At 39.4% G+C, this 27,368-nt stretch overlaps 1 protein-coding gene across 6 annotated transcripts in view; it reads left to right on the forward strand.

The window, feature by feature from the left end:
* MACROD2 (mono-ADP ribosylhydrolase 2) overlaps positions 1-27,368 on the forward strand; it is a 2,112,402-nt gene that overhangs the window by 1,937,523 nt on the left and 147,511 nt on the right. For 3 of the 6 annotated variants that reach the window (XM_054468214.2, XM_054468219.2, XM_054468217.2), the window contains 2 exons: positions 10,199-10,246; positions 17,647-17,730. In XM_054468214.2, the coding sequence (XP_054324189.1) occupies positions 10,199-10,246; positions 17,647-17,730 (132 nt within the window). The remainder of the gene's footprint in view (positions 1-10,198; positions 10,247-17,646; positions 17,731-27,368) is intronic. The other 3 variants (XM_054468215.2, XM_054468216.2, XM_054468218.2) reach the window with 1 other exon arrangement.

Below are 27,368 nucleotides of genomic sequence, written 5' to 3' on the forward strand. Positions count from 1 at the left end.
CAAGGAGGCCTGCCTGCCTCTGTAGGCTCCACCTCTGGGGGCAGGGCACAGACAAACAAAAAGACAGCAGTAACCTCTGCAGACTTAAATGTCCCTGTCTGACAGCTGTGAGGAGAGCAGTGGTTCTCCCAGCACACAGCTGGAGATCTGAGAACGGGCTGACTGCCTCCTCAAGTGGGTCCCTGACCCCTGACCCCCAAGCAGCCTAACTGGGAGGCACCCCCCAGCAGGGGCAGACTGACACCTCACACGGCCGGCCAGGTACTCCAACAGACCTGCAGCTGAGGGTTCTGTCTGTTAGAAGGAAAACTAACAGAAAGGACATCCACACCAAAAACCCATCTGTACATCACCATCATCAAAGACCAAAAGTAGATAAAACCACAAAGATGGGGAAAAAACAGAGCAGAAAAACTGGAAACTCTAAAAACCAGAGTACCTCTCCTCCTCCAAAGGAACGCAGTTCCTCACCAGCAACAGAACAAAGCTGGACGGAGAATGACTTTGACGAGCTGAGAGAAGAAGGCTTCAGACGATCAAATTACTCCGAGCTACGGGAGGATATTCAATCCAAAGGCAAAGAAGTTGAAAACTTTGAAAAAAATTTAGAAGAATGTATAACTAGAATAACCAATACAGAGAAGTGCTTAAAGGAGCTGATGGAGCTGAAAACCAAGGCTCGAGAACTACGTGAAGAATGCAGAAGCCTCAGGAGCCGATGCGATCAAATGGAAGAAAGGGTATCAGCCCTGGAAGATGAAATGAATGAAATGAAGCGAGAAGGGAAGTTTAGAGAAAAAAGAATAAAAAGAAACGAGCAAAGCCTCCAAGAAATGTGGGACTATGTGAAAAGACCAAATCTACGTCTGATTGGTGTACCTGAAAGTGATGGGGAGAATGGAAACAAGTTGGAAAACACTCTGCAGGATATTATCCAGGACAACTTCCCCAATCTAGCAAGGCAGGCCAACATTCAGATTCAGGAAATACAGAGAACGCCACAAAGATACTCTTCGAGAAGAGCAACTCCAAGACACATAATTGTCAGATTCACCAAAGTTGAAATGAAGGAAAAAATGTTAAGGGCAGCCAGAGAGAAAGGACGGGTTACCATCAAAGGGAAGCCCATCAGACTAACAGCGGATCTCTCGGCAGAAACCCTACAAGCCAGAAGAGAGTGGGGGCCAATATTCAACATTCTTAAAGAAAAGAATTTTCAACCCAGAATTTCATATCCTGCCAAACTAACCTTCATAAGTGAAGGAGAAATAAAATACTTTACAGACAAGCAAATGCTGAGAGATTTTGTCACCACCAGGCCTGCCCTAAAAGAGCTCTTGAAGGAAGCGCTAAACATGGAAAGGCACAACCGGTACCAGCCACTGCAAAATCATACCGAAATGTAAAGACCATTGAGACTAGGAAGAAACTGCATCAACTAACGAGCAAAACATCGAGCTAACATCATAATGACAGGATCAAATTCACACATAACAATATTAACTTTAAATGTAAATGGACTAAATGCTCCAATTAAAAGACACAGACTGGCAAATTGGATAAAGACTCAAGACCCATCAGTGTGCTGTATTCAGGAAACCCATCTCACGTGCAGAGACACACATAGGCTCAAAATAAAAGGATGGAGGAAGATCTACCAAGCAAATGGAAAACAAAAAAAGGCAGGGGTTGCAATCCTAGTCTCTGATAAAACAGACTTTAAACCAACAAAGATCAAAAGAGACAAAGAAGGCCATTACATAATGGTAAAGGGATTAATTCAACAAGAAGAGCTAACTATCTTAAATATATATGCACCCAATACAGGAGCACCCAGATTCATAAAGCAAGTCCTGAGTGACCTACAAAGAAACTTAGACTCCCACACATTAATAATGGGAGACTTTAACACCCCACTGTCAACATTAGACAGATCAACGAGACAGAAAGTCAACAAGGATACCCAGGAATTGAACTCAGCTCTGCAGCAAGCAGACCTAATAGACATCTACAGAACTCTCCACCCCAAATCAACAGAATATACATTTTTTTCAGCACCACACCACACCTATTCCAAAATTGACCATATACTTGGAAGTAAAGCTCTCCTCAATAAATGTAAAAGAACAGAAATTGTAACAAACTGTCTCTCAGATCACAGTGCAATCAAGCTAGAACTCAGGATTAAGAATCTCACTCAAAACTGCTCAACTACGTGGAAACTGAACAACCTGCTCCTGAATGACTACTGGGTACATAACGAAATGAAGGCAGAAATAAAGATGTTCTTTGAAACCAACGAGAACCAAGACACAACATACCAGAATCTCTGGGATGCATTCAAAGCAGTGTGTAGAGGGAAATTTATAGCACTAAATGCCCACAAGAGAAAGCAGGAAAGATCCAAAATTGACACCCTAACATCACAATTAAAAGAACTAGAAAAGCAAGAGCAAACACATTCAAAAGCTAGCAGAAGGCAAGAAATAACCAAAATCAGAGCAGAACTGAAGGAAATAGAGACACAAAAAACCCTTCAAAAAATAAATGAATCCAGGAGCTGGTTTTTTGAAAGGATCAACAAAATTGATAGACCGCTAGCAAGATTAATAAAGAAAAAAAGAGAGAAGAATCAAATAGATGCAATAAAAAATGATAAAGGGGATATCACCACCGATCCCACAGAAATACAAACTACCATCAGAGAATATTACAAACACCTCTACGCAAATAAACTAGAAAATCTAGAAGAAATGGATAAATTCCTCAACACATACACCCTCCGAAGACTAAACCAAGAAGAAGTTCAATCTCTGAATAGACCAATAACAGGAGCTGAAATTATGGCAATAATCAATAGCTTACCAACCAAAAAAAGTCCAGGACCAGATGGATTCACAGCCGAATTCTACCAGAGGTACAAGGAGGAGCTGGTACCATTCCTTCTGAAACTATTCCAATCAATAGAAAAAGAGGGAATCCTCCCTAACTCATTTTATGAGGCCAGCATCATCCTGATACCAAAGCCTGGCAGAGACACAACAAAAAAAGAGAATTTTAGACCAATATCCTTGATGAACATTGATGCAAAAATCCTCAATAAAATACTGGCAAACAGAATCCAGCAGCACATCAAAAAGCTTATCCACCATGATCAAGTGGGCTTCATCCCTGGGATGCAAGGCTGGTTCAATATACGCAAATCAATAAATGTAATCCAGTATATAAACAGAACCAAAGACAAAAACCACATGATTATCTCAATAGATGCAGAAAAGGCCTTTGACAAAATTCAACAACCCTTCATGCTAAAAACTCTCAATAAATTAGGAATTGATGGGACGTATCTCAAAATAATAAGAGCTATTTATGACAAACCCACAGCCAATATCATACTGAATGGGCAAAAACTGGAAGCATTCCCTTTGAAAACTGGCACAAGACAGGGATGCCCTCTCTCGCCACTTCTATTCAACATAGTGTTGGAAGTTCTGGCCAGGGCAATTAGGCAGGAGAAGGAAATCCAGGGTATTCAATTAGGAAAAGAGGAAGTCAAATTGTCCCTGTTTGCAGATGACATGATAGTATATCTAGAAAACCCCATTGTCTCAGCCCAAAATCTCCTTAAGCTGATAAGCAACTTCAGCAAAGTCTCAGGATACAAAATCAATGTGCAAAAATCACAAGCATTCTTATACATCAATAACAGACAAACAGAGAGCCAAATCATGAGTGAACTCCCATTCACAATTGCTTCAAAGAGAATAAAATACCTGGGAATCCAACTTACAAGGGATGTGAAAGACCTCTTCAAGGAGAACTACAAACCACTGCTCAATGAAATAAAAGAGGATACAAACAAATGGAAGAACATTCCATGCTCATGGGTAGGAAGAATCAATATCATGAAAATGGCCATCCTTCCCAAGGTAATTTACAGATTCAATGCCATCCCCATCAAGCTACCAATGACTTTCTTCACAGAATTGGAAAAAACTACTTTAAAGTTCATATGGAACCAAAAAAGAGCCCGCATCGCCAAGTCAATCCTAAGCCAAAAGAACAAAGCTGGAGGCATCACGCTACCTGACTTCAAACTATACTACAAGGCTACAGTAACCAAAACAGCATGGTACTGGTACCAAAACAGAGATATAGATCAATGGAACAGAACAGAGCCGTCAGAAATAATGCCACATATCTACAACCATCTGATCTTTGACAAACCTGAGAAAAAGAAGAAATGGGGAAAGGATTCCCTATTTAATAAATGGTGCTGGGAAAACTGGCTAGCCATATGTAGAAAGCTGAAACTGGATCCCTTCCTTACACCTTATACAAAAATCAATTCAAGATGGATTAAAGACTTAAATGTTAGACCTAAAACCATAAAAACCCTAGAAGAAAACCTAGGCAATACCATTCAGAACATAGGCATGGGCAAGGACTTCATGTCTAAACCACCAAAAGCAATGGCAACAAAAGCCAAAATTGACAAATGGGATCTAATTAAACTAAAGAGCTTCTGCACAGCAAAGGAAACTACCATCAGAGTGAACAGGCAACCTACAAAATGGGAGAAAATTTTCGCAACCTACTCATCTGACAAAGGGCTAATATCCAGAATCTACAATGAACTCCAACAAATTTACAAGAAAAAAACAAACAACCCCATCAAAAAGTGGGCGAAGGACATGAACAGACACTTCCCAAAAGAAGACATTTATGCAGCCAAAAGACACATGAAAAAATGCTCACCATCACTGGCCATCAGAGAAATGCAAATCAAAACCACAATGAGATACCATCTCACACCAGTTAGAATGGCGATCATTAAAAAGTCAGGAAACAACAGGTGCTGGAGAGGATGTGGAGAAATGGGAACACTTTTACACTGTTGGTGGGACTGTAAACTAGTTCAACTCTTGTGGAAGTCAGTGTGGCGATTCCTCAGGGATCTAGAACTAGAAATTCCATTCGACCCAGCCATCCCATTACTGGGTATATACCCAAAGGACTATAAATCATGCTGCTATAAAGACACATGCACATGTATGTTTATTGCGGCATTATTCACAATAGCAAAGACTTGGAACCAACCCAAATGTCCAACAATGATAGACTGGATTAAGAATATGTGGCACATCTACACCATGGAATACTATGCAGCCATAAGAAATGATGAGTTCATGTCCTTTGTAGGGACATGGATGAAATTGGAAATCATCATTCTCAGTAAACTATCGCAAGAACAAAAAACCAAACACCGCATATTCTCACTCATAGGTGGGAATTGAACAGTGAGAACACATGGACACAGGAAGGGGAACATCACACTTCAGGGACTGTTGTGGGTTGGGGGGAGGGGGGAGGGATAACATTGGGAGATATACCTAATGCTAGATGATGAGTTGGTGGGTGCAGTGCACCAGCATGGCACATGTATACATATGTAACTTACCTGCACATTGGGCACATGTACCATAAAACCTAAAGTATAATAATAATAATAATAATAATGATAATAATAATAATTACAATAAAAGAAAAAAAAAAAAAAAAGATTGCTAACCTGTATCTTCATAATGGGTACACAAGGTAGAGCTCAAGAAGTGGTTATTTGACTAGCAAAAATAGTTATAAAAATGACATAATAATGTAATCACTCAATGGGTTCTTCTTGCCCACTGCACAGATAAAACTAATTCAGTGAGACAGCAGTATTGCAGTAGAGAAAGAGTTTAATTAATGCAGGGCTAGCCAAGCAGAGGACAGAAATTTATTACTCAAATCAGTCTCCCAAAAAGCTTGGAGGCTACGAGTTTTATGGACAACAGGCAGGGGTCTAGGGATAGGCTGTCCTCATGCACTGAGTCAGCCTCTGGATACGGGCCATGGGACCAGTTGAGTAATGAAGCAAAGGTCCCAGTGGAGTCAGTCAGTTGCCAGAATGCAAAAGTCTCAAAAACATCTCAAAAGACCAACCTTAGGTTCTAGAATAGTGAAGTTATCTATTAGAGCAATTGTAGAGGTTACACATCTTGGGACCTCTGGAACAATGGCTGGTTATTGTTTAACTGTGCCTACATCTTAGTAGAATTCAGGCATCTCTCATAATCGTGACCCTGGGGCCTTTCATTAGTTTTACAAAGGCAGCTTCAGTCCCCAAACAAGGAAGAGATAGTTTTGAGAAGGGCTATTATCATTCTTGCTTTTAGGTTAAACTATAAACTAAATTCCTTCCAAAGTTGGCTTGGGCTATACCCAGAAATGAACAAGAACAGCTTGTGAGGTTAGAAGCAAGATGGGGTCTGCTGTGTCAAATTTCTTTCATTGTCATACTTTTTCTATGTCAGATTTCTCTCATTGTCACAATTTTTGCAAAGGTGGTCTCGATAATAGCAATAATCGGTATTTATTGAATGGTCATTCTGTGTAACCACTTGACATATAATCCTAACCCTAAGAAGTTGATAATTTTATTATCCCTATTTTTCAGATGAGGAAACTGACATATAGGTTTTATGTTATTTGGGGGCCAAAAGATAACTTCCCCTTTGCCCTCTGAAAGTTCACTAAAAATAAGCTGACGAAAGGCAGGTTAATAGCAGAAAAGGCATACAAAATTATTTTAACATGCATAAGCATGGGGGAATCGCATAAGAATGATTATCCACTAGCTAAATTGGGCACAGAAGCTTATATCTTCTTCTTCATAGGGGAGTGGATAGATGGGGAAAGTAGACAATCTTTTGAGGAGCGATAAATGATTATTAGGGAGAATGAATGGACCCAGGAGACAGAAATTAACTTGTAAATTATTCTCTTTGGAATTTGAATGAGCCCAAGAGGCAGGCATTATCTTGTGAAAAACATCTGTCCAGGTGTGGTTACATTCTCAGCTTTCTTTTCTGCAATAGATAATGAGATTTCAGGGAGAGGATGGAAGGCAATTGTGTTCCTTTTTTGGGGCTACTGTTTCTAAATAGATAAGGGAACTGCAGAGAAAATCTTCACCCCGTGCTTTGGGAGAGACAAGGGATTGAGAGATGGTAGTGAGGGGAAGGTCCCTCATATTTCAGGGTGAAATATTCTGGTATTCTTCTTACCCAAGATTTGCATAGTTATATGTGGTTTCTCCTGGAAGTAAACTGAACAAGTCTGAGTCCAGACTCTGGACAGACTCTTAACCACTGTATGACTAGATCAGTGCATGAGTGAAATGAACGAATGAATAATAACCCCAAGCCTGATCCTTCCACACATGGGAGTCATTCTGGGGATGATGTTATCAGGACAGTCTATGTAGTTCAAATATTAGCTTCAATGTTATGTTCTACATACAAGAAGACTTCCAAGTAGCTTAACTACTGAAGTATCAATCCTTCCTCTGACACCTTTTTAATAGCATTGACTACCATATGTTGGAATGTATTTGCATGTCTTGATTTCTTTACTACTGACAAGATTCTTAAAAAACAAAACAAACCAAAATAAAAAAAAAAAACTGCTTAAGTTTCTATTCATCTTGGTGTTTCCTACAGCCCCAAACATAAAGCCTTGTACACAATAGCCTAACCAATGAGTGTTTGCCAGGTGAATAATGGAAACATAAGTGACAAGCAAAGGGATCTTTGACTCTTCCTTTATTTTTCCCCAGAAACTGTAGAGACTCTTTTTTTATCTCTCTCTCTGAGATTCCAGAAAGTCTGTTGTCATACAGATTTTAGATGGCTCTGTAAAATAAAATTATATTTAAAGATATTAAGTTCAGGGAAGAATCTATGAAGTTTACTTTGTAACATTTTGGTAATCATTTGGTTAGAAAATTATATTTCTAAGAAATTGGTATTCTTCCTTCCAAAACTGCATTCATAGAATGAATTAAAAAAATTATGTAGAAAATCATCAATGTTTCTAAAATATTTCCATGGTAAAAAAAAATTACTTCTTTAAAAGTTAACTATAGTTATCAAGAATTGCCTTTCTAAAACCTCAAATGAAAGGCATTTTCTCTTTCCACTGACTAATAAATCTCTAATCATCATTGATAATCAATTCTTAGAAGACGGCCAGACTGAGTAAATTTGACTGGGATGACTAAATTACAAAGCACATATATAGGAGAAAGTTGCAAATCTTCACTGACTTCCCATTATTTACAAAGGATCATATAGCTAATATGTATAAAACACATAGAAAATAATATAAATTTAATTCAGTGGACATTTATTGATTCTAGTATATAAAATGAATGGCATTAAGTGCCAAGGAATATACAGGAACAGAAGACCTGGTCTCCATCTTTGCAGAATTTATGATCTGGAGATGGATATTTGAAAGAGAGACAAATTAACAAGTAGACTGTGTGATTTTATTACAATAACAGCTAATATTTAGCACTTAACAATGTTTCAGTAGCTGTCCTAGTGCTTTACATGGCATTATCTCATTTAATCCTTAGGAAAGCTCTGTGTAGTAGGCATTATTATTATCCCACTATACAGCTGATGAACCTGAAGCTCAGGAAGATCCAGGTAACTTCTTCAAGATCACATGCCCAGGGGATGGATGGGTGGAGGAGCCAGGATGCAAACCTAAGCCCATGTGTATTTAAAGTCCATACCAAGAAGGCAGTAAAAATAAGGTACATCAAAGAGCACATGGTTCATTCAAACTTGGGGAAATCAGATGCTATGGCGCCTAAGCTTGCACTTGAAGGATGAAGGTGAATAGAGAGGGAGAAGGGCATTGCTAGCAAGACCAAGGCAGGTAGAGGAAGCTGAGGGAGACCTTGAGAGATCAGAGTTAAGTGTTGCCATCCATGTGGGTGGTATCATGCATGTAACAGAGGAGGTGAAACTGAGAAAAGTGTTTGGAACCAGTTATCATTGGCCTTGAGTGTTATCAGGAAGAGTCTAGACTTTTCTCATTAGGCAGAGGGCAGTCACTGAACTGTTGTGAACCAGATCAGAGCTGTATTTTAAGACTGATTTGGCAGTCACGTGTAAAAGGAGTGAGATACAGGAGAGAGAAAAAGAGAGGAGCAGTTAGGAAACTGCTAAAATAGCTAAGGCAAATGGCACTGGGAGTCTGAATTTGTACTGCAATAATGTGAGGAGAGAGGACCAAACATAGAAACAGGAGAAGATTTGGCACTAGCTGATATTTTAGTCCATTTGGGCTGCTGTAACAAAATATCATAGACTCGGTGGCTTATAAGCAACAGAAGTTTATTTCTGACAGTTCTGGAGGCTGGAAGTCCAAGATCAAGGTGCTGGCAGATTTGGTGTCTGGTGAGGGCCCTCTTCCTCATAGAGAGCCATCTTTTCCCTGTGTCCATGCATGGAGGAAGGGGTGAGAGGTCTCTCTTAGGTCTCTTTTATAAAGACACTAATCCCATCCACATGGGCTCTGCCCTAATGATCTAGTCACCTTCCAAAGGCCTTACCTTCTAATCACCATCACCTTGGAGGTTAAGATTAAGCATATGAATTTTGGGGGATACAGATATTCAGAACATAGCACTGGATGTGGGGAGCATAAGGAGAGAGATGACAGTGTCTCAGAAGTTCAAAAGAGCAAGCGTGTCATCTATAGTGCAGAGGAATCACATGTCCTTGTCCAGTTAAAAGGGATTATAATGGGAGATGAGGGGAGCTAAATGGGGATGGTGCAACTGGTGGGACACTTGAAGGCACATGAGTGAAGGTTGGAATTTCCAAATGCAGCAAAGCAGCACTTTTCATGGTGTGGTGCGGGGATTTGACACATGTCGGTCTATGACCAAATAATGATGTCCATACTTCTCAGATACTTGAAGTGAGCATGCAGACCTTTAACAAAGTTAGAACATGTGGCATTTAAAGTCTGTGATTTTTAATTTTGAGCGATTGAAATGACTGAAGTGACCATATATAATTTCTATAAGTAAAACAAACGATTGCATATATAGTTTGTTATAAATATAACAATTTTTAAAAGGAAATGTAAACTCTAGGTTTTAAATTGTTCATTAATGTGTATACTTTCTTCTTAGCATGATAATAATAAGACAACAGAAATGCATGCTTTAACAGTCTCTTATCTCCTGATCTGTTATCCCTTTCTTTGATTTTTTAAATTAATCCATCTGGAACATTCTTGTGTTTCCCACTTTCATGTAAGTATTTCTTTATTTTTTCCTATTTTTTAACAGACGATAATAATGAAGAAGAAGAGGATGTTGAAATGAAAGAAGATTCAGGTATTAAATTCATACTTTTATTACTAGGGGGTGGGTAGGGGTCATTTTGTTGTTTATGTACACTTCATATTTTCTCAACAAAAGACAAAATAAGATTAATAAAATAGAAATATATGCTCAGTGTTATAAAATTAAAAAGTAGTTGTTCTAACACTTAAGGTTAATGCAGTTGCTGTGTTTAAGGAATAAATTTGACCTTGAGTTTCCTGACAGCGAAGGTAAAAATGGAACATGATGTTGTAGTTAATACAGTTATATAATAAATCACCCCCAAAACTTAGAGTAAGCTGAAAACAACCACTTCTTATGCTCATGAGCACAGCAGAGATAACTTAATCATCCTGTTCACAAGGTTTGGGGCTCAGCAGGAAGATTCAACAGCTGGGAGCTGGGACCATCTGAAGAGTCACTCACTTGTCTGTCTAGTGATTGATCTCAACTGTCAGCTAAAATCTTAGCTGGGACAACTTCCTAAAACACTTGTTCATGGCCACCTTTATGTAGCCTGGGCTTCCTCAAAGCATGGCGGCCAACTTCCAAAATGAGCTTCTCCTGGAAAAAGGGAGACACGGCATTCTCAGGCTTAGACATTCCATTGCATCACTCCATGTAATTCATTCTTTGGAATAGTCACAAGCCTGCCAAAATTCAAGAGGAAATGAAAATGAACTCAATCTCTTTTGGGGAGTGGTTCTATGGAGTGTGTAAGACTGAAAATATTGCTGTGGCCATCTTTGGAAAATATACTTTCCACATACTATATTTTGTTCTCATTATCAGAATTGAGATGCATGCCAACTCCTCAACAAAGCCCAGCTGTTATGAGGAAAATCTAGTGGTTAAATGCACAGGTTATGGCCTAAGGTAGCCATTCCATGTGTCTTTGATAATAAAGGCATAAATCAGTAGACCTGAATTCAATTCTAGCTATATCAATTATTGACCTTAGGCAAATGTCATTTTCTATAAGCTTCAGTTTACAATTCTGGGGACAATAATTCTTACCATACAGTTTTGTTTGGAGAATTAAATCTGATAACATACCTAAAGTTTCATACAGTGCTTGGACCATAGGAAAGATTCAGTAAATTATTGCTTTTTTCTTTCTCATTCTAACAAATATTAGAGGATATAGAGCTTAATTCTATGATTAAAAGCTCCTTGTTCCTCATTTTGGCAGTCACAGTGTTCTGACCGTGAAAGAGGTATCTCAGAGGCCCTAATTTTGTGTTGCTTCTCATTTGATGCCAGAATTCCCTACAAATCACTGACAGGCTCAGTCTGGGCAGCTCCACCAGCAGGGAGCTCTTTAAATTCTGATGCATTTGATCTCATTACATGAGGTTTGATCGGTGTGGTCCTTCTCTATGTTAAGTTATATCTCTCTCCCTCCCCGAACAGCCCACTATCTTCAAGGGGAAATAACACCAGTTTCTTTTCTTCATAAAAGTTCATTGGAACAAGGATTATAGCTTCTATTTACTCTTCTCCAGTCCAAATATGTCTGATTCCTAAGGTTTCCTTGGACTTCCAAATGCAGTGGATTCAGAGGGCATGAGAAGTAGAAGCAGAATCTAAAAGTCAGGAGCAGGAATAAAGGAGGTAGAAGAGGAACTGTAGCAGTGGCTGTTGGTGCCCTACTTATGTCTCCTTAGTGCTTGCTGTTATTTTATAGCACCAACAGCTTTCCAAGGAAAGTCCTTATGACTCTCTGCTGAGTGCTTTATTTGTCCTGGCAGCAAACTCAAAGCACCAGAGAGTTAATTTCTCTGGAGCAGCCCTCAACCAATAATAGACAGGAGTTGGTTGATTAATACCCACATCTGACTCATGTTCTATTCTAATGCTGTCTAGTAGAAACATAATGTGAGCCTCAAATGTGAGCCTCATGTATAATTTTAGATTTTCTAGTAGCCACATTGAACAAAGTGAAAGGAAGAACGTAAAACTGACTTTAACAATATTTTGTATAACACAATAATCCAAAACATTATCATTTCAATGTATAATCAATATAAAAATAGTCAGATATTTTACATTCTTTTTTTTCATACTAAGACTTTGAAATTGGTGTGTGTTTTACATACACATTTCAATTCAAACTAGCCACATTTCAACTGCTTGTTGGCCATATGTGGCTAGTGGCTACAGTATTGGACAACATTGTTTGGAGGTCCCCAATAGAACTGAGTCTTGGTTGCCCACAGTGGAATGTGCTCATGAACACACACAATATTGGCTGCTTTCCTTTTCCTGTCTTTCTTCCCTACTCCTCTTGTGACACTTGCTAAAATCATCTCTCAAATTAACTGCTTAAAACTCAAACCCTTCTATGTTTGCTTCTGAGAGAATATGACCTAAGACAAGGACTTTGCTTGCCTTTTATAAAACATAGAGCTCAAGGTAAAATTTGAATTAAAATTTCAATTCCTATACCCATGTAGAATGGCTTATTGTTAAAAAGAACCCCCAGTAGCCACCATTATAGCATCATACACAGAATTTTCACTTTAGATGATAACAATGTGATGTAAGTTCATTGATTGTAACAAACATATCACTCAGGTGGGAGATGTTGATAATGGGGGAGGTTGTGCATGTGTCAGGGCAGGGGAAATATGGGTTACCTCTGTACCTTCCTCTCAATTTTGCTGTGAAACTAAAACTGCTCTAAAAAAATGAAAGTCTTTTAAACAACAACAACAACAACAACAACAACAACAAAAAGAACCATATGTTTAAAAAAGACTTTAAATTGTCACTCTGTCTTGAATTAACTTTCATGAAGTTAATCTTAATGCTTGCCGTTCTCATTTATCCTGCTTACATGAAATGTCCTTGGAGTATCTTTTAGCTACAAGGGGTACTGCCCTTTCAAGCACCCAGTATAAGGGCCTTACCTTGCCATGGATCATTTGCCTAAGTGCTATAAGTACACATTTCTAAACAAAGAGAGTTGGCTTCTCAATGAGATTTAGATAGCTATCCAAACCACTGAATGATTTTAAGGAAATCATTATTAATGCTAATGCAGAGTCCACAAGTTTGGAGTCAGCATTTGAGGTTCAGTGGCATTAACTGGATCACCATTTCTGATTTTAGTTCCACCAGGTTTCCTGGGAGTTTTGTCACCAGCAGCTGCATGCAGCTGTTCAAGTCATATTCAATGGCCCAAGGATGCTAAGCCACTTGGGCAGAATGGGCTTGGGAGCTACTCCCAATTTCCTGATACCTGAGTGCTGAAATCATGGAGGATTTTTGTGCTGAATGGTTCCAGCTGGCCTCACCAGACATTGGTGTGCATGCTGGCTTCATTCAGATCTCACACTTAAGCATGTCAGTCTCGAAGATGAGTCTGAACCAGCCTCCCAAGGCCTTTAACTGCTGCCTTTCCCCTGCCCTGCACCAATTCTTCTCATTCAAATAGAAAAGCTGGAGGGATTTTTACAAATGCAACTGACACTAATGAAGGGCTACTTGAGTGAATCAACCGGCCAAGACATGCTAGTGAATGATAGTAAATAACAACTTGAATACCTAAACCCACTGGGGTGCTTGTAAATTAACTCTCTGGGTAAGAAGAGCCCCAGTGTGAAGAGTTTGCAGATTTCTATGGTATAAACACAAATACCATGGTCTTTTTCAAGCTTCCAAAGCACGAGGTCAATGAATAGGAGAGCTGGGGAGAGTTGGTACAATTAGCTTGTGTGAGTTGGCTCAAGTCAGCCGCAGCACAGCTCTGCTGAGCCAGACTTTAATTGGGCATGTACTTTGTGCCAATAACGTGACATGCATGAACTCATTTAATACACACAGCAGTTCTACAAGGCAGGAACTGTTATTATTGAGGCTTAAAAGGGATTAGTTCCTTGCTTAAATAGCAGAGCTAGAATTTGAATCTGAGTTTGCCTGATCCCAAAGTTCATGTCCTTTACTTTTTTGCTCCTGTCTCCAGACTTTTATAGTAAGTAGAGACAGGGGCATTTCAGATGGTATCAGACATGGTCATCTGCAAGGGGAGGCTCTACTCCCATGGGAGGTAGAAGAAGCAGACTGGCCTAAATGCCTAGAATTCCTTGTAAGTCCTTTAATCATCTTCCTTAATCCTTAATTCCTTAATGGCAAATGTTTTCCTATGTCCTTCCATTTCCATGACTATGCACTGTTGAAATTAGCCCCAATCTGAGCCAGCAGGGACAGAAAATTATCAACCACCTATGGAAACTCAACCACATCACAGCTGGATGCACAGTTGAGTCCTTCAGGGGACAAAGCCATGCTCCTGGCAAATCTCCAGGTTTCCACCCTCTGCCAGACACAGGGCAAGCTAGAAAACATGACACATTGTCAAGGAGAAGCATGGGAGTGCTTTTGAAGAGAAGCAGAAGCAACTCTCTTCTTCACTCCCCCAGGCCAAGAGGGAAAGTTGTTCCTCCCAAGCCCCAAGTAGAAACTTGGGCACAGAGGCCATATGTATCTGTGACTTTCATTTGCATGCCCCAAAACACTTTACCCGTGGTATCATGAAATGATACAATACTGTTTCAAAGAACATGTTTCATGTTCATATTTAACATGTAAGCATGCCCACTGACCCAAGGAGTGCTCTACAACTTTTTCAAAAATAAAATATTAGTACTTTGGGGAGTGCTTAGATATTTCCAAATGTGGCACATGGATGTCTTTTTAAATAGTACCCACTCCCCAGGAATTCCCATTCTGGTGGAAAATGAAGACCTAAAAATGTAACTCACAAAAATGCAAAAAGTGATTTGGAGAAATGCTGGTTTGGAGTTGAATTTTCAGCATTGGAAAATCTCTTCTTGATCCCAGTTGCAAAGGACACATTGCAGTGACATAGAAGGGTTAGATTTTTCTCCCAGTGAGGTTGCAAATATCTCTTTGCCCATTGTATGAATCCCTTTGAGCCCAGTATTTGCACTCGGTGAGCTGCTCCAAGCATCTCATTTCTGTTTTTGCTGAACCCATTCCATGGGTCAACATCTGTCTTGCACCTGGTGACAGAAGTTTGGGGGAGTTGCTAATGTAGTCATTGGCAAAATTTTTCACCCTGGCTCTGGTAATAACCTTAGATGTGACTGACTTGCAACCACAGAAAACCTAGCCTAGTGCCCAAAGCTTTGCAGTTTATAATGCCAAAGTTTTTAATAGCACATCTATCAAATGTGGGGGTTTTTTTGTTCTGTTCCTTTTTTAATAAATGGGAAACGAGAAATGAGTCGCCATAGCTCTGTAATGTAATTTTAGAATCCTGGCACGAAGGCGACAGCTGCTAAGAGAGAATTAGGCAGGGTCCCCATTATATCTTGGCCTTAAAGAAAGGCCTGGGGAAGTGAAAATAAAATAGAATTTGAAATGAAATTCTCAAGGCACTGCTAGGCACCAGGGATACAAGAGGGATTAGGAAAGACAAGTGCCCTTTTCTCATGGAATTTACATTCTTGGGGATGAGATGAGGAAGGAGACATACAATAAAGGGATACACCAGAGAGTGAGATAATTTCAGATACAAGTGATGTGTTTGAGAGAGATTTCCTTTCTGGTGAGCCTTTAGATTAGGCAGTCAGGGAAGGTCTTCTAGGGAGTTGAATTTAATCTGAGATTCAAAGGGTGAGAAGGGAGCAGACCTATGAATATGTGTGTTGGAGGAGTGGGGGTGAGAACAGCAGGTGCAAAGGTTCTGAGGCAGGAACCAGCCTAGCAGTGATTGAGGAACACAAAGGGAAAGGAAACTGACAAAGCTAGAGCCAAACACAAGTGGGAGGTGAGGCTAGTGTGGTAAGTGGGGCCCAAATGACATGCTGTTCTAGGCCTGGAATTGGATTTGGATCTTATTCTAAGCAATGTTTTTTAAACAGGTGAGCAATGTGATCTGGTTTATGTTTCAAAAGCTCACACTGGCTGCTGTGTCGAGGATAGAGTGTAGAGAGTAAAGAGTAGAAGTGGGGAGATTAGAAGCCTAGAGGGTTATGAGATGCTGGTCTGGGCTACTGTGGTGGATTACAAAGGTTGAACACAGTAGATGAATATGAAATCTATTTTAGAATGGAGCTGATAGGGCTTATGATAGGACTTATGATTGCTTCAACTGGAAAAGTAAATGAAGAAAAATATTGAGAATGACCTCTCAGTTTGGAGTTTAAATTCCTGGGTAGATAGTAATACCAGTCCTTGAGATGTGCAATACTGTGGAAAGAATATGCTTATAAACATCAAGTATATGATTCTGTCTGATTTTAAATTTGAAATGCTTGATGAGGTCCTTTACAAAAAAATTGAAAGGGCCTGATGGGAGTTGAGTGCAGGAAAGGAAATTATTAGTGCTGTGAAGTGTGGGGCATAGTTAAGTACCAGCCCTGAAGGGACAATGGGAAGGAGGTGGCTACGGGAGCCAAGAAACTTAGAGGGCCACATGGAGAAGGCCAACTCTAGGATCTGTAACCTTAGATTGAGGCATACAACCAGCTCATGAAAACCACCAGGTGCCTAGAAAGTAAATGCCCTGAGCTCCCCACTGGCTACATCTAATAGGAATCCAGAGAACCAGGGAGTTCATTGATGCAATCCAGAAAATTCAGCCTCCCAGAGCACAGCAGGGGTGGTGAAGGTGGAGAGTGGATCTAGAGGGGCAAACAGATATCCATGCCCAAATCCCAAACAAGATGCCACGCAGGCTGTTGAAGACATAAGTCATGAGCTCAGTAGGAAGACCAGGGCTAAATACATAAATTAACACCTAATGAAGTGTTCTATATCCAAATGGAATAAACTCGGAGATGCTTTCCTGACACTGTCCTCAGACTTTAATTTATTTGCCCCCACGGATAGACTTAGAGGGGCATTGAGGAAAATAGGAAGCACAGTAATTTAACTGGGACATACATACAGAAGTTGTTTAGAATCTGGATTACTAAAAACAGTTTGTTAAATAGAAGCAGGGTAATTTCTAGCCCCATTCCTTTCTCCATTCCTCTAGCCCTGCTTTCAGGACTGAGTAAGATGAAATTGCACAATGACAATTGTCAATTAATGTATGAAGATTGAAATCGAACACTCTTGGAGGAAAAAATATTAACAGGGTTCCCTTATGGAGAATTTCTAAATTTATAAAAGCACATGTGTAAGATTTTATATTTGTGTGAATCACTAATGTTATCTACAAAAATGTTTTAGCTTAAGCCTTAAGTTTAAGTCTATGTAGGTTGGAGAACCACAAGTCCTTGCCAGAATTTCGCTCAGCCATGATGGCAGATGAAACTGCAATTAAGATTCAGCGTGTGTGTAGGTTTACTAAGAAGAAAACATTTTAAAATTTCAACATAATTTTGAACCCTACTGGTAAATATTTAAATGAGAATATTAAATCTTTGTGATTCCAGAGGGGTTAGAGCCAAAAGGCCTCTCTCCACCCTACAAAAAGAGCAAAGCAAAGAAGCCAGAATGTTCGAAAGACTCTAGCGAGGGTAAGTCCTGTCCCTCCTTCCTTTAGAAAATTATGCCATGAAAAGAAACATATTTAATTTTTAAATTATGTGTACAAACACACTCATATTCAGATATTCCTAAGGGTTAGAATATCACAGAGAAATTCTTTTATCCCTTTCAAATATGTTTGAAGATGAAGAATCAGACTCAAGTTTATTTTGTTAAGGTAAAACCCAAATTTTAAAAGTCCATTTTGTCAGTGTGATGTATTTTCCATGTCTGCAAAGCAAAAAATTGTAGGTAGTGCTTACCAGTTACATGTTCCAAAATTGTATAAAAGTGAAGGTCAAGATTTGCATGTGAGGACCAGCTTTGCAGCTATTGGCTTATTGGCGAAATTGTTTTTCTGATAAATACATCCTGAGTCTTTCCAGATTCAGACCTCAACAACAGATGCTGGAAATGGTTCCTGTCTTTAGCATTGTCTTTCATTTTCTAAGATCCTACATACCTTTGCATTTTTGCATTGAATGGGCAGGTCCCACTGGACTCAGTTTTATGAATAAATGACACTGTCTCTCTTTTACACACTAGTACAACATACAATTCATTCAAATTTTCTTTTGAAATGTTGATGAGATGTTCTTTTTATGTGAACCTCAAACCTAAGAGTAGTACAAACTTTTACACTTGATCTTAGCTCAAAGGCCCAGAAGCGATAGAGCAGTACAAACTTTTTAAAGGGAGCATATTTACGCTTTGTCTTTCTTGCCTGGATCCCCACCTCCTCCACTGGGAAATGAAGAGTGTAATAATACTGATGGTGTCAGGTTGGGTCTTGAGGGAAGAAGATGCCAAGATGGAAGCAGAAGTGCAGGATAAAGGTGAGAGAAATGGGCAATGGAGCAGGAGCAGCTGAAAGGAGAGAAGAAAAGAAGGAGGCTCAGCTAGGAAGTCCCTCAGTGTGCAGTGCAGTCTGGAAGTCTGGAGGAGTTCTGGGCAGGAACAGCTGGGCTCTAGGGTCTCGCTTTCCCATACTCAGTCACTGGCTGCAAGTAGTTTGGCGAGAAAGTGGCCGGCCTCAGCAGGAACACGATGCCACAGGGGTTCTCAACAGTGTGGTTGCTGGGCGCTGTCAGCTTACTTCTCTCCTAGCAGCAGGTCTCACTTGAAAAGAACTCTTGAGTTGCTCACATGCAGGACTGCATAGTATCACTGTGAGTGCCGGGGCTTCTGGTGCTAAGGAATGACTCTGCTTTTTCACCTTCTTGGGAGTTCAGAACCAATCGAGAAGCCAAAGCTGAAAGAAAGGTGGAAATCAAAGCATTAGCTTGAATACTAATGTGATGAGGCCAGAGCATCTGGCTGCCCTGCCCCCAGACAGGCTTTCTAATCCTGAATTTCAGCTCTAAATAGGAAAGCTTTAATCACTGTCTCCTCACAGGCAAGTGCAGGTGTCCTCAGCTTCCTAGACCAAGACTGCCCTGGTCAGCTTGTTATAGGATGAGCAGACCAGGAACACGCCTTCTCTGTAGGCAGGTGGGTCTGAGAGAGACACAAGATGGAACTGTTTCCTTCTCTCAGGCTTACTGTAAGTGAGGAGAGGTGCAGAAAGGCATAGAAATAGATGTGACCCCTCCTCTAGATAAGGAGCGAAGGAGGAATGTTCCCTACTGACAGTAAAGAGTAGAAATAGCATGTGTACTGGCCTAGCACTGGCTTGGCCTTCTGTCAGTGATGGCTGTTGTTATCAATATAATAATCATGGCCATCGTAGGGTATGCACTGCCCTAATTCAGTGAAATGTGCTTGAAAGTTTAAAATCATTCAGAGAAGAACACTTAGAACCAGGGAAAAGGCCAGCTGCAATAATTCACCCAAGATGTTAAGCTTTGTTACTGCCTGGTTGGGAGAGTAGCTGGGGCTTCCAAATCTCCTGTTGTAGTTCGGTCGTTTTCTAGACCATCTATTAAGGCCACACTTGGGTAATGAGCTGGGGCAAAGCAATACTCACCTTTCCCCTAGAGAAACTATACCTCACCAAATGATTCCCATCACATCCATAACCTGTGTCAAAAGTTGTTTTCCAGAACCTGAGCCTGTTGTCATTTCTGAGCCTCATATAACGGCTATTAAGCTGTAGCAGTTCTTCCGCCTTTAATTAAAGAAGGGAATTCTTCCAAGTTACTCCTTCCAATGTGTGAAAACTTCATTTACTTCCTAAATCAGTTGCTTTGTTTAGGAACATCATTCTCGAATCCTAATATGACTCAATAATACAGCCTCACCTCCTGTAATTATGTGGTCTAACAATCTGCTCTGAATCATAAAGATGAAAATGTGGTAACTGGATTTGCTAGCAGGGACATTCTGTCTGTGGTGAAATGTGAATGTGAGGCACTCTCCAGAAACATGAGAATTGTGCATTTGTTCCTAAGAGGGCTTCAAAGACAAACAAAAAAGTAAAAATAGCTGGGCAAGGAGTGAGAAAGGGAGCGCCGTCCGGCAGGCAGCGGTGGATGATTCCATGATGTGCTGTTGTGCTGAACCCCTCCCAACTTTAGTGGGGATGACACCAGGTTCGAGAGGCTGAAGAAGAGCCCCAGAATCACTGAAAGAGACATGGGGTTTTCCTGGGGGCTTTCATACAGGACAGAGGGCCTGGTGGCAGCAGCCTGGGCAGGAGGACCACAGCCGCTTATAAAAAACGTGCAATGACAACCTTTACTTAACCCAAGACAAAGGGCCTCCATCCCTTGTACAGCCTGAGTTCCACAGGATGGGCCGGGGACTCAGACGTTCCCTGTAGATAAGGAATCAATCTCCGGGTTGCCACTCTTGGATTCTAGTTGAGAACTTTGAACCGCATTGAGGTGCATCCACCACATGGTTCATTCTCAGGATATGCTTAAGTGATTGCTATCAGCTGGGTTTACCACACGTACGGCACTTATTACTTATCAGAGTTTCTATTTTGACAAAATAACCTATGTCCCTGAATTCATGCATTGTACTCTTGCATGTGTTCCATTTCCTGTTATGATACAAACAGTTACAATCATTCTTTCCTAGTGGATATGCAAATGAAATCTGGTATCACTGGAAAAGAGACAAATTTTAATGCTGATCATTACTCTTCTCTCTAGATCTTCTTCCCAGCTTAGAGTTATCAATGTTTTTCTAGCTTGGTCATTTCATATTTTTTTAGAAAGAGAAGCTCCTGGTATTTTTATTTATAGATCACTCAGCTTAATGCCCCAACATTTGGCCCCATCTCTCTTTTCTCCTTCGTTAGGGTTCCCTGGCCCACTTCTCACCCTCACAGGTACTACTGATTTCCTCCTTTTAACTGATAATGCACATTTTCAGAAAGGGTTGTAGAAAACAAACTCACCTAGATTTTCCAGCATATATAGTCATAATAACTGTATTTAGATTCAGAAGAAAAATTTCAAGAACATATGGTCAAATTTTCTCATTCTACAGAATTTTTTTAAAAGTACAGACTGCAAATGCTTCTTTAACTTGCCCAAGTCCACGCAGTTTGTTAATGTCACAATCTCTCTCTCTTTTTTTTTTTCCTAGAAAAAACACACCTTCTGTAATCCTTTTCTCTTTCTCTTTCCTGGAAATTAGAACAAATTTTTTGAAGGAAGAAGTATTGTCAACATTATAACCTTGAGTGAAGCATTATTACTTTAGTAAATATCTCACTAAGACACTGAACATCAAAATTAAAAATCAACTTCTAAATGTATTTATTTGCATTTTTATGCTGTGTACTTTTGAATATAGTGGTTTTATTATTTTTAGTAAAATTTCATGAACCGCTGTGTACTTTGGTTTCACACACTCAACACCATACCAGTAATGAAATTATTAGTAATTTCAAATTACTAATTGATTGGCTGTCTTGTGCTATAAATGATAATGCTATCTATGAACCAGCGAGGCACAGATAGAATTGTTTGGAAAAAAGCCTGATTAGTACCAGTTGCATTAATTCTAACTCCGCATAATTTAGATCTTTTTTTTTCTTACAAAAAGTTGAAAGAATATTATTGTAGAAAACTTAGCACCTTTAATAAAGCATACTTTTCTCACACTTCTTCCTTTGTCTTTCAGAAGTAAATTCTCTACAGGTTCCTTTAGTGAAAGTCTCTCAGGCCTTATTTGTCTGAAAATGGTATTATTTTGCATTATTCTCTTAAAGCAGTATTGGTGGGTGAAAATTTGAGATTGATGGTTATTTTCTTGCAACGTTTTGAAGTTTTCCTGTAGTTGTTAAGGAATATTTCTGTTTGTTTTTTGCTTCTTTTAAGCTTATCTGTTTTTCCTTTCTGTCTGCTTTGACAATCTACTCATTATCTTTTGTGTTCCATAGTATCACTATGATGTGCCTAGGTATAGATTCATTTTTATGTATCCTTCTTAGAATTTGCTGTACTTCTTGGATCTGGGAATGGGCGTCTTTCATTAGTTCTGAAAAATTCTCACGTATCACTGCACCAAATATAACTTCTAATCTATTACTTTCTGTTCTTTCTTTCTCTGTTCGTCATGACTTTTAACTCATATCGCATTTTTGTCCTCTGTGTCTCTTCTCTCTCTGATGCCTTCCGGTTAATTTTTTTCAAGTCTGTCATTTAACTTGCTAATTTTCTATTCAACTTTATTTAATCTGATGTTTAACTCTTCACTGAATTTCTAATATAGTTTTCTTTTTTGATAGGTTTTATTTGGTTCCTTTTCAAATATACATGGCCATTTTTTATTTAATTAACACATAAAATACCTTTAATAATCTGCATCATAAATTTAATATCTCTAGTCTGTACAAGTCTGATTCTGCAGTTTATTGATTCTGCAAACTTATGCACTTGGTTATTTCCTCATGTATTTTGCCTTTTTGATGATCATGTTCCTTGGATTTTTACTTATGGAAGCTTTTTTGATGTTGCTTTAAGAGCTCATTATTTACACTTGGTTTTCTAAGATACCTGAAGATATTACCTTAGCAATACCTTAAAGTACATATTTGGCTTAGAGTTTTGTTTTTATTTTGTTGGCTAATGGTCCTTAAACCCATGTTAGTCCATGTATAAGATGAGGAAATCTCAACAGAGACCTTTTTTTCCCTTTTTTCTCACGACCAATGCTAAAACTGACATAGGCAAATCTCCCACTATATTTATGACCCTAGCATGGGCCCCTCCATGCCTCACACATGTGGCTCATTCAAATCCAAGCTCTAGCTAGTGGTTCTCAAAGAGTGTTCTTGAATCTGCATCCATCAGCCTCACCTGGAAACTCATGCCTATAATCCCAGCACTTTGGGAGCCCGAGATGGGTGGATCACTTGAGGTCAGGAGTTCCAGACCAACCTGGCCAACATGGTGAAACCCCCATCTCTACTAAAAATACAAAAATTAGCTGGGAGTGGTGGCATGTACCTGTAATCCCATTTACTAAGGAGGCTGAGGCATGAGAATTGCTTGAACCTGGGAGGCAGAGGTTGCAGTGAGCTGAGATCAAGCCACTGCACTCCAGCCTGGGCCACAGAGCAAGACTCAGTCTAAAAAAAAAACCAAAAAACAAATTCTAGGTTCACATCCCAGGCCTACTGAATCAGAAACCTGAAGTGGGGTCCTGTAATCTGTGTTCTCAAAAGCTCTTCATCTGAAGATGCATGCTCAAACTTGAGAACTGTTGTTCTTGAGTCTAGGTTACCTGGGGTTGGCAGATGCCTCAAAGCAAATATTGATTTCAGTGCCTGCTTAGAATTCTTGATCCTGGCACTTTTATCATTTCTGTTTCTAAGAATTTCCCTTACAAAAGCACCAGCTGAGCCATGTATTCAAGAATTAGATAGATAGATGCATACATATATATGTAAATACATATAGATAGCACATACCTACAATATATATATGCACACACACATATAGTATGTATATGTGTATACCTTATATGTATATATGTATACACATACCTATATGTGTGTGTGCATATATATAGATGTGTAGGTATGTGCTATCTATTGTATGTATGTATATATATGTATACATGTATGTGCATGTATGTATATACATGCATATACGTGTGTGTGCATATATATCTGTAGGTATGTGCTATCTACATGTATGTATGCATCTATTTACTTATCTAATCACACAGACATATGTGTATATATGTATATGTGTGTATATGTACACACATGTGTATATATGTATCTTTACATACATATAGATATATACACATATGTGTGTACGTATATACATATATACACGTACACATATATCTATACACATACATACATTTCTAATACATAGCCTGGAAAGATACATATCAAGTTGACCTCAGAAATTATCTTGGAGGAGTGAAGAAGGAGCACAGTTGGGTTTTGGTGAGTTTAATATTCCACTTTCTAAATGTATGTGTAATTGAATATGCACACACACATATAATGAATTATTTTATAAAACAAACACATATTTTCATTAAAAAAGAACTAAATGGACTATATGCTGCTAAGTTCAGTAGCATGTTTCAAACAGTAATTTTCTCCATACCTAAGTCTCCAAAGCCTTCAGTGGCTTTTGGTAACAAATGGCACTTTCCATCATATTTTTACAGAAAGCACTAGCACTTTGACTCTTGCTCCACAATTGCCTTTACATAGAATATTCAATAAGCATACGTGGGATGCTCATTCGTCAGGAAACTGAACCCTTGCAATTCTAAATCAAGCAAACCTATATTGCACTTTAAAATATTAATGATGTCTTTTGTCAGATGAAATTATATGTGGAAACATTTTGGAAACTAGAAAGCACTATGACAGTTTGAGGGAATCTAATGATAATATTAAAGTTATTATTATTATTTTACTAAAATAAATTTTTCTGAGTACATGAACCATTTATGGAACATAGTTTGTATTTCCTGAGAGGCAGAATTTTCTCTCTGCCCCATTATTTTCTATGCATATTAAAGTATCGTGTGACATGCTGTTTTGTGAGTGGCTGGACAGAAGGGACATTCTGTCTTTCAGAATGCCATGCAGCAGTTCATGCATTATATTCATAAGCACGATTTTTAATTTAATTTTTTTGACAAGTGCAGTGAAGGGTAAAATCAGGCAGTCATAATTTTGACTTTACCATCACTCAAATGAGCTTAGTGATTGACCAGCTTTTAACAAAATAAGGATTCAGGAAAAGCAGCTTTCCCCTGAAGAAAAGCTTTGTTTTATCCTCTAGACTTTAAAATATCAAGAATTTAAGCAAAATGTGTAAATTTCCATGGTGAAAAATCAGAATACAATAAATGCCTATACCACCATTTTGCTTTAATCATATTTTTCTTATATTCTGCTTGATTCCAGGCCATTCTGAACTATCCGCCACCACAAAGTAGTAGAAGGACCCAGTGGTCTATTTTCATTTGTACTGGTGCTCTCCATACTTACCCATTAAACAGACCACAGAGTCCTGTTTCAGAGTCAGCTCTAGGACTTTAAATGGGACTTAGAGAATGTGAGTAGTAAGGCATTTTCCATTGTGAGAAGAGCTGAATCTACCAAGGCAGAGAAGCCACAGGTTCTCTTTGACCGGAAACGATCCCAATTTATGCATATTGCCATTGGCATTTGTTAGCAATGTTCCCTTTCACTCTTGGAGGTAACCCAAGTTTGGTGATACCATATATGGACCCTCATACCCATAGAGAAACAGTTCAGTATGTGTATGGACAGAACTCTCAATTGTCCATGTTCTGCTTCCTACTTGGGCAGTTTTTCTAACCTAAGACTCAGTTTCTTCATACATTAAATGGACAGAAGGGAAACTGATCTTGCAGGACTGCAGGGCAATTTAAATAAGATGATTTATGGAAAACACCAGGCACATTGACTAGACAGAAGCGCTGGTCAGTGAGTATATTGAATTTGAAACAGGAAGAGCTCCCTCCCACCAAAGACTCCCCTACCTTGCTTATTAATGCTTGAAATTCCTTTTAACATGAACAAAATACTTTTGCAAGCAGAGATACATTTTTAAATGCATTGCTTGCATTGCACATCTAGTTGGGTTTGTCTCTCTCCTCTTTCCCTTAGGTTCACTCAGCACACTCTGCATGCTTCCCCACCCCATCCCCCAGTTGCACTAATTCCAGTCCCAAAGGGACTTTCTTCCAATCTGTCTTCATCTTCCTGATCTCTATTCTCCTTATCTTCAAGTCCAGATTCCCAAGAAACTACAGAAGGTCCCCCACTTACAATGGTTTGATTTAGGATTTTTTGACTTGATGGTGTGAAAGCAATAGGCATTCAGTAGAGATCTTTGGTTTTGAATTTTGATGTTCGCCTGGACTCTCAATATGATAGTCTCTCATGATGCTGTGCAGTGAGCCACAGCCCCCAGTCAGCTGCACCATCATGACGGTAAACAACTGATACTGCACTCTAGAGTGGCCTGTGTTGTCAGCAGTTTTTGGATATTGTGTTTTGTGTTTTCACATTTCATCATGTCTACAAAATGCCCATCTGTGCAAGTTAGGTGTATTAAATGCATTTTTGCTTACAGTATTTTCAACCTACAATGGGTTTATCAGGACATAGCCCCATCTTAAGTCAAGGAGCATCAGCAGCCTATCTCCAATATTTACACAACCACACACCTCAATCATTTCTCAATCTCTACTTAACTGTCTCTAAAACTTTAAGGAGGGTACCAGATTAGGTCAGGGGCATGAGGAAAGAGGTGGTCTCTACTTATCGGCCCTCAGTTCAGAGCTTGCCACTGAGAGAGTCAGCGTTTGGTCCTCATGGTCCCTTGAGATCTGTTGACTCTTAGCTATTTCTGTAAGATTCTGGGACCAAAATCTCTCTTCTGAGGCTGGGCCTTATTCTTACTGCCTGTGGTCTTCTTTCCCTGATAAGTGTTTCTCAAAATATGGCCAATGGAACCTTGGGGGAGGTCCCCCAAAGCCCTTCCAGTGATCCACAAGGCCAAAATTAATTTTACATGGAGCTGTGCTCCCAGAAGTCTCCGCTCACATGGAATGCAGTGTGCATGAGGTCCTCTATAGTTGTGCAAAATGACGCTACTGCAGAAACATCCACTGCATCCTTCCTCCAACCACATCGGCATAGCTGCCCACCATCCAGTTTCTCCAAGCACTCATTCCACATACTTTTGTTAATGCCTACCATTTGACAGTGTAGGTATTGTTCTAAGCCCTGAACACAATATAATATATTAATATACGTATTATATTAATATATTATAAGCCCCTGCTTTCTTGGGGCTTATATTCTACATATAAAATAGAGGCCCCTACTCTCTTGGGGCTTTTATTCTAGGGTATGTGGCATTGGGGGTTGGCAGATAAAAAAATGGATACAATGTATAATAAATTACTTATCTATTGCTGCCTGAAAATTTATCCTAAAGCTTCAACCAACGATAAGCAATTATTATCTCGGAGTTTCTGTCAGTCAGGAATTGGACAGTAGCATATCTTTGAGGTTCTGGGCCACCATATCTCATGCTAATGTGTGATAGTTTAGGTCACAAAAGATGGCTTCTACCTTGCGCCCTCTCGGATCACTTACTCTGGGGTAAGGCAGCCGCCATGTCTGAGGACCCCAGCTCCGTGGAGAGGTTCTCATGGC

The sequence above is a fragment of the Pongo pygmaeus genome, chromosome 21 (assembly GCF_028885625.2).
Source record: "Pongo pygmaeus isolate AG05252 chromosome 21, NHGRI_mPonPyg2-v2.0_pri, whole genome shotgun sequence".
NCBI lineage: Eukaryota > Metazoa > Chordata > Mammalia > Primates > Hominidae > Pongo > Pongo pygmaeus.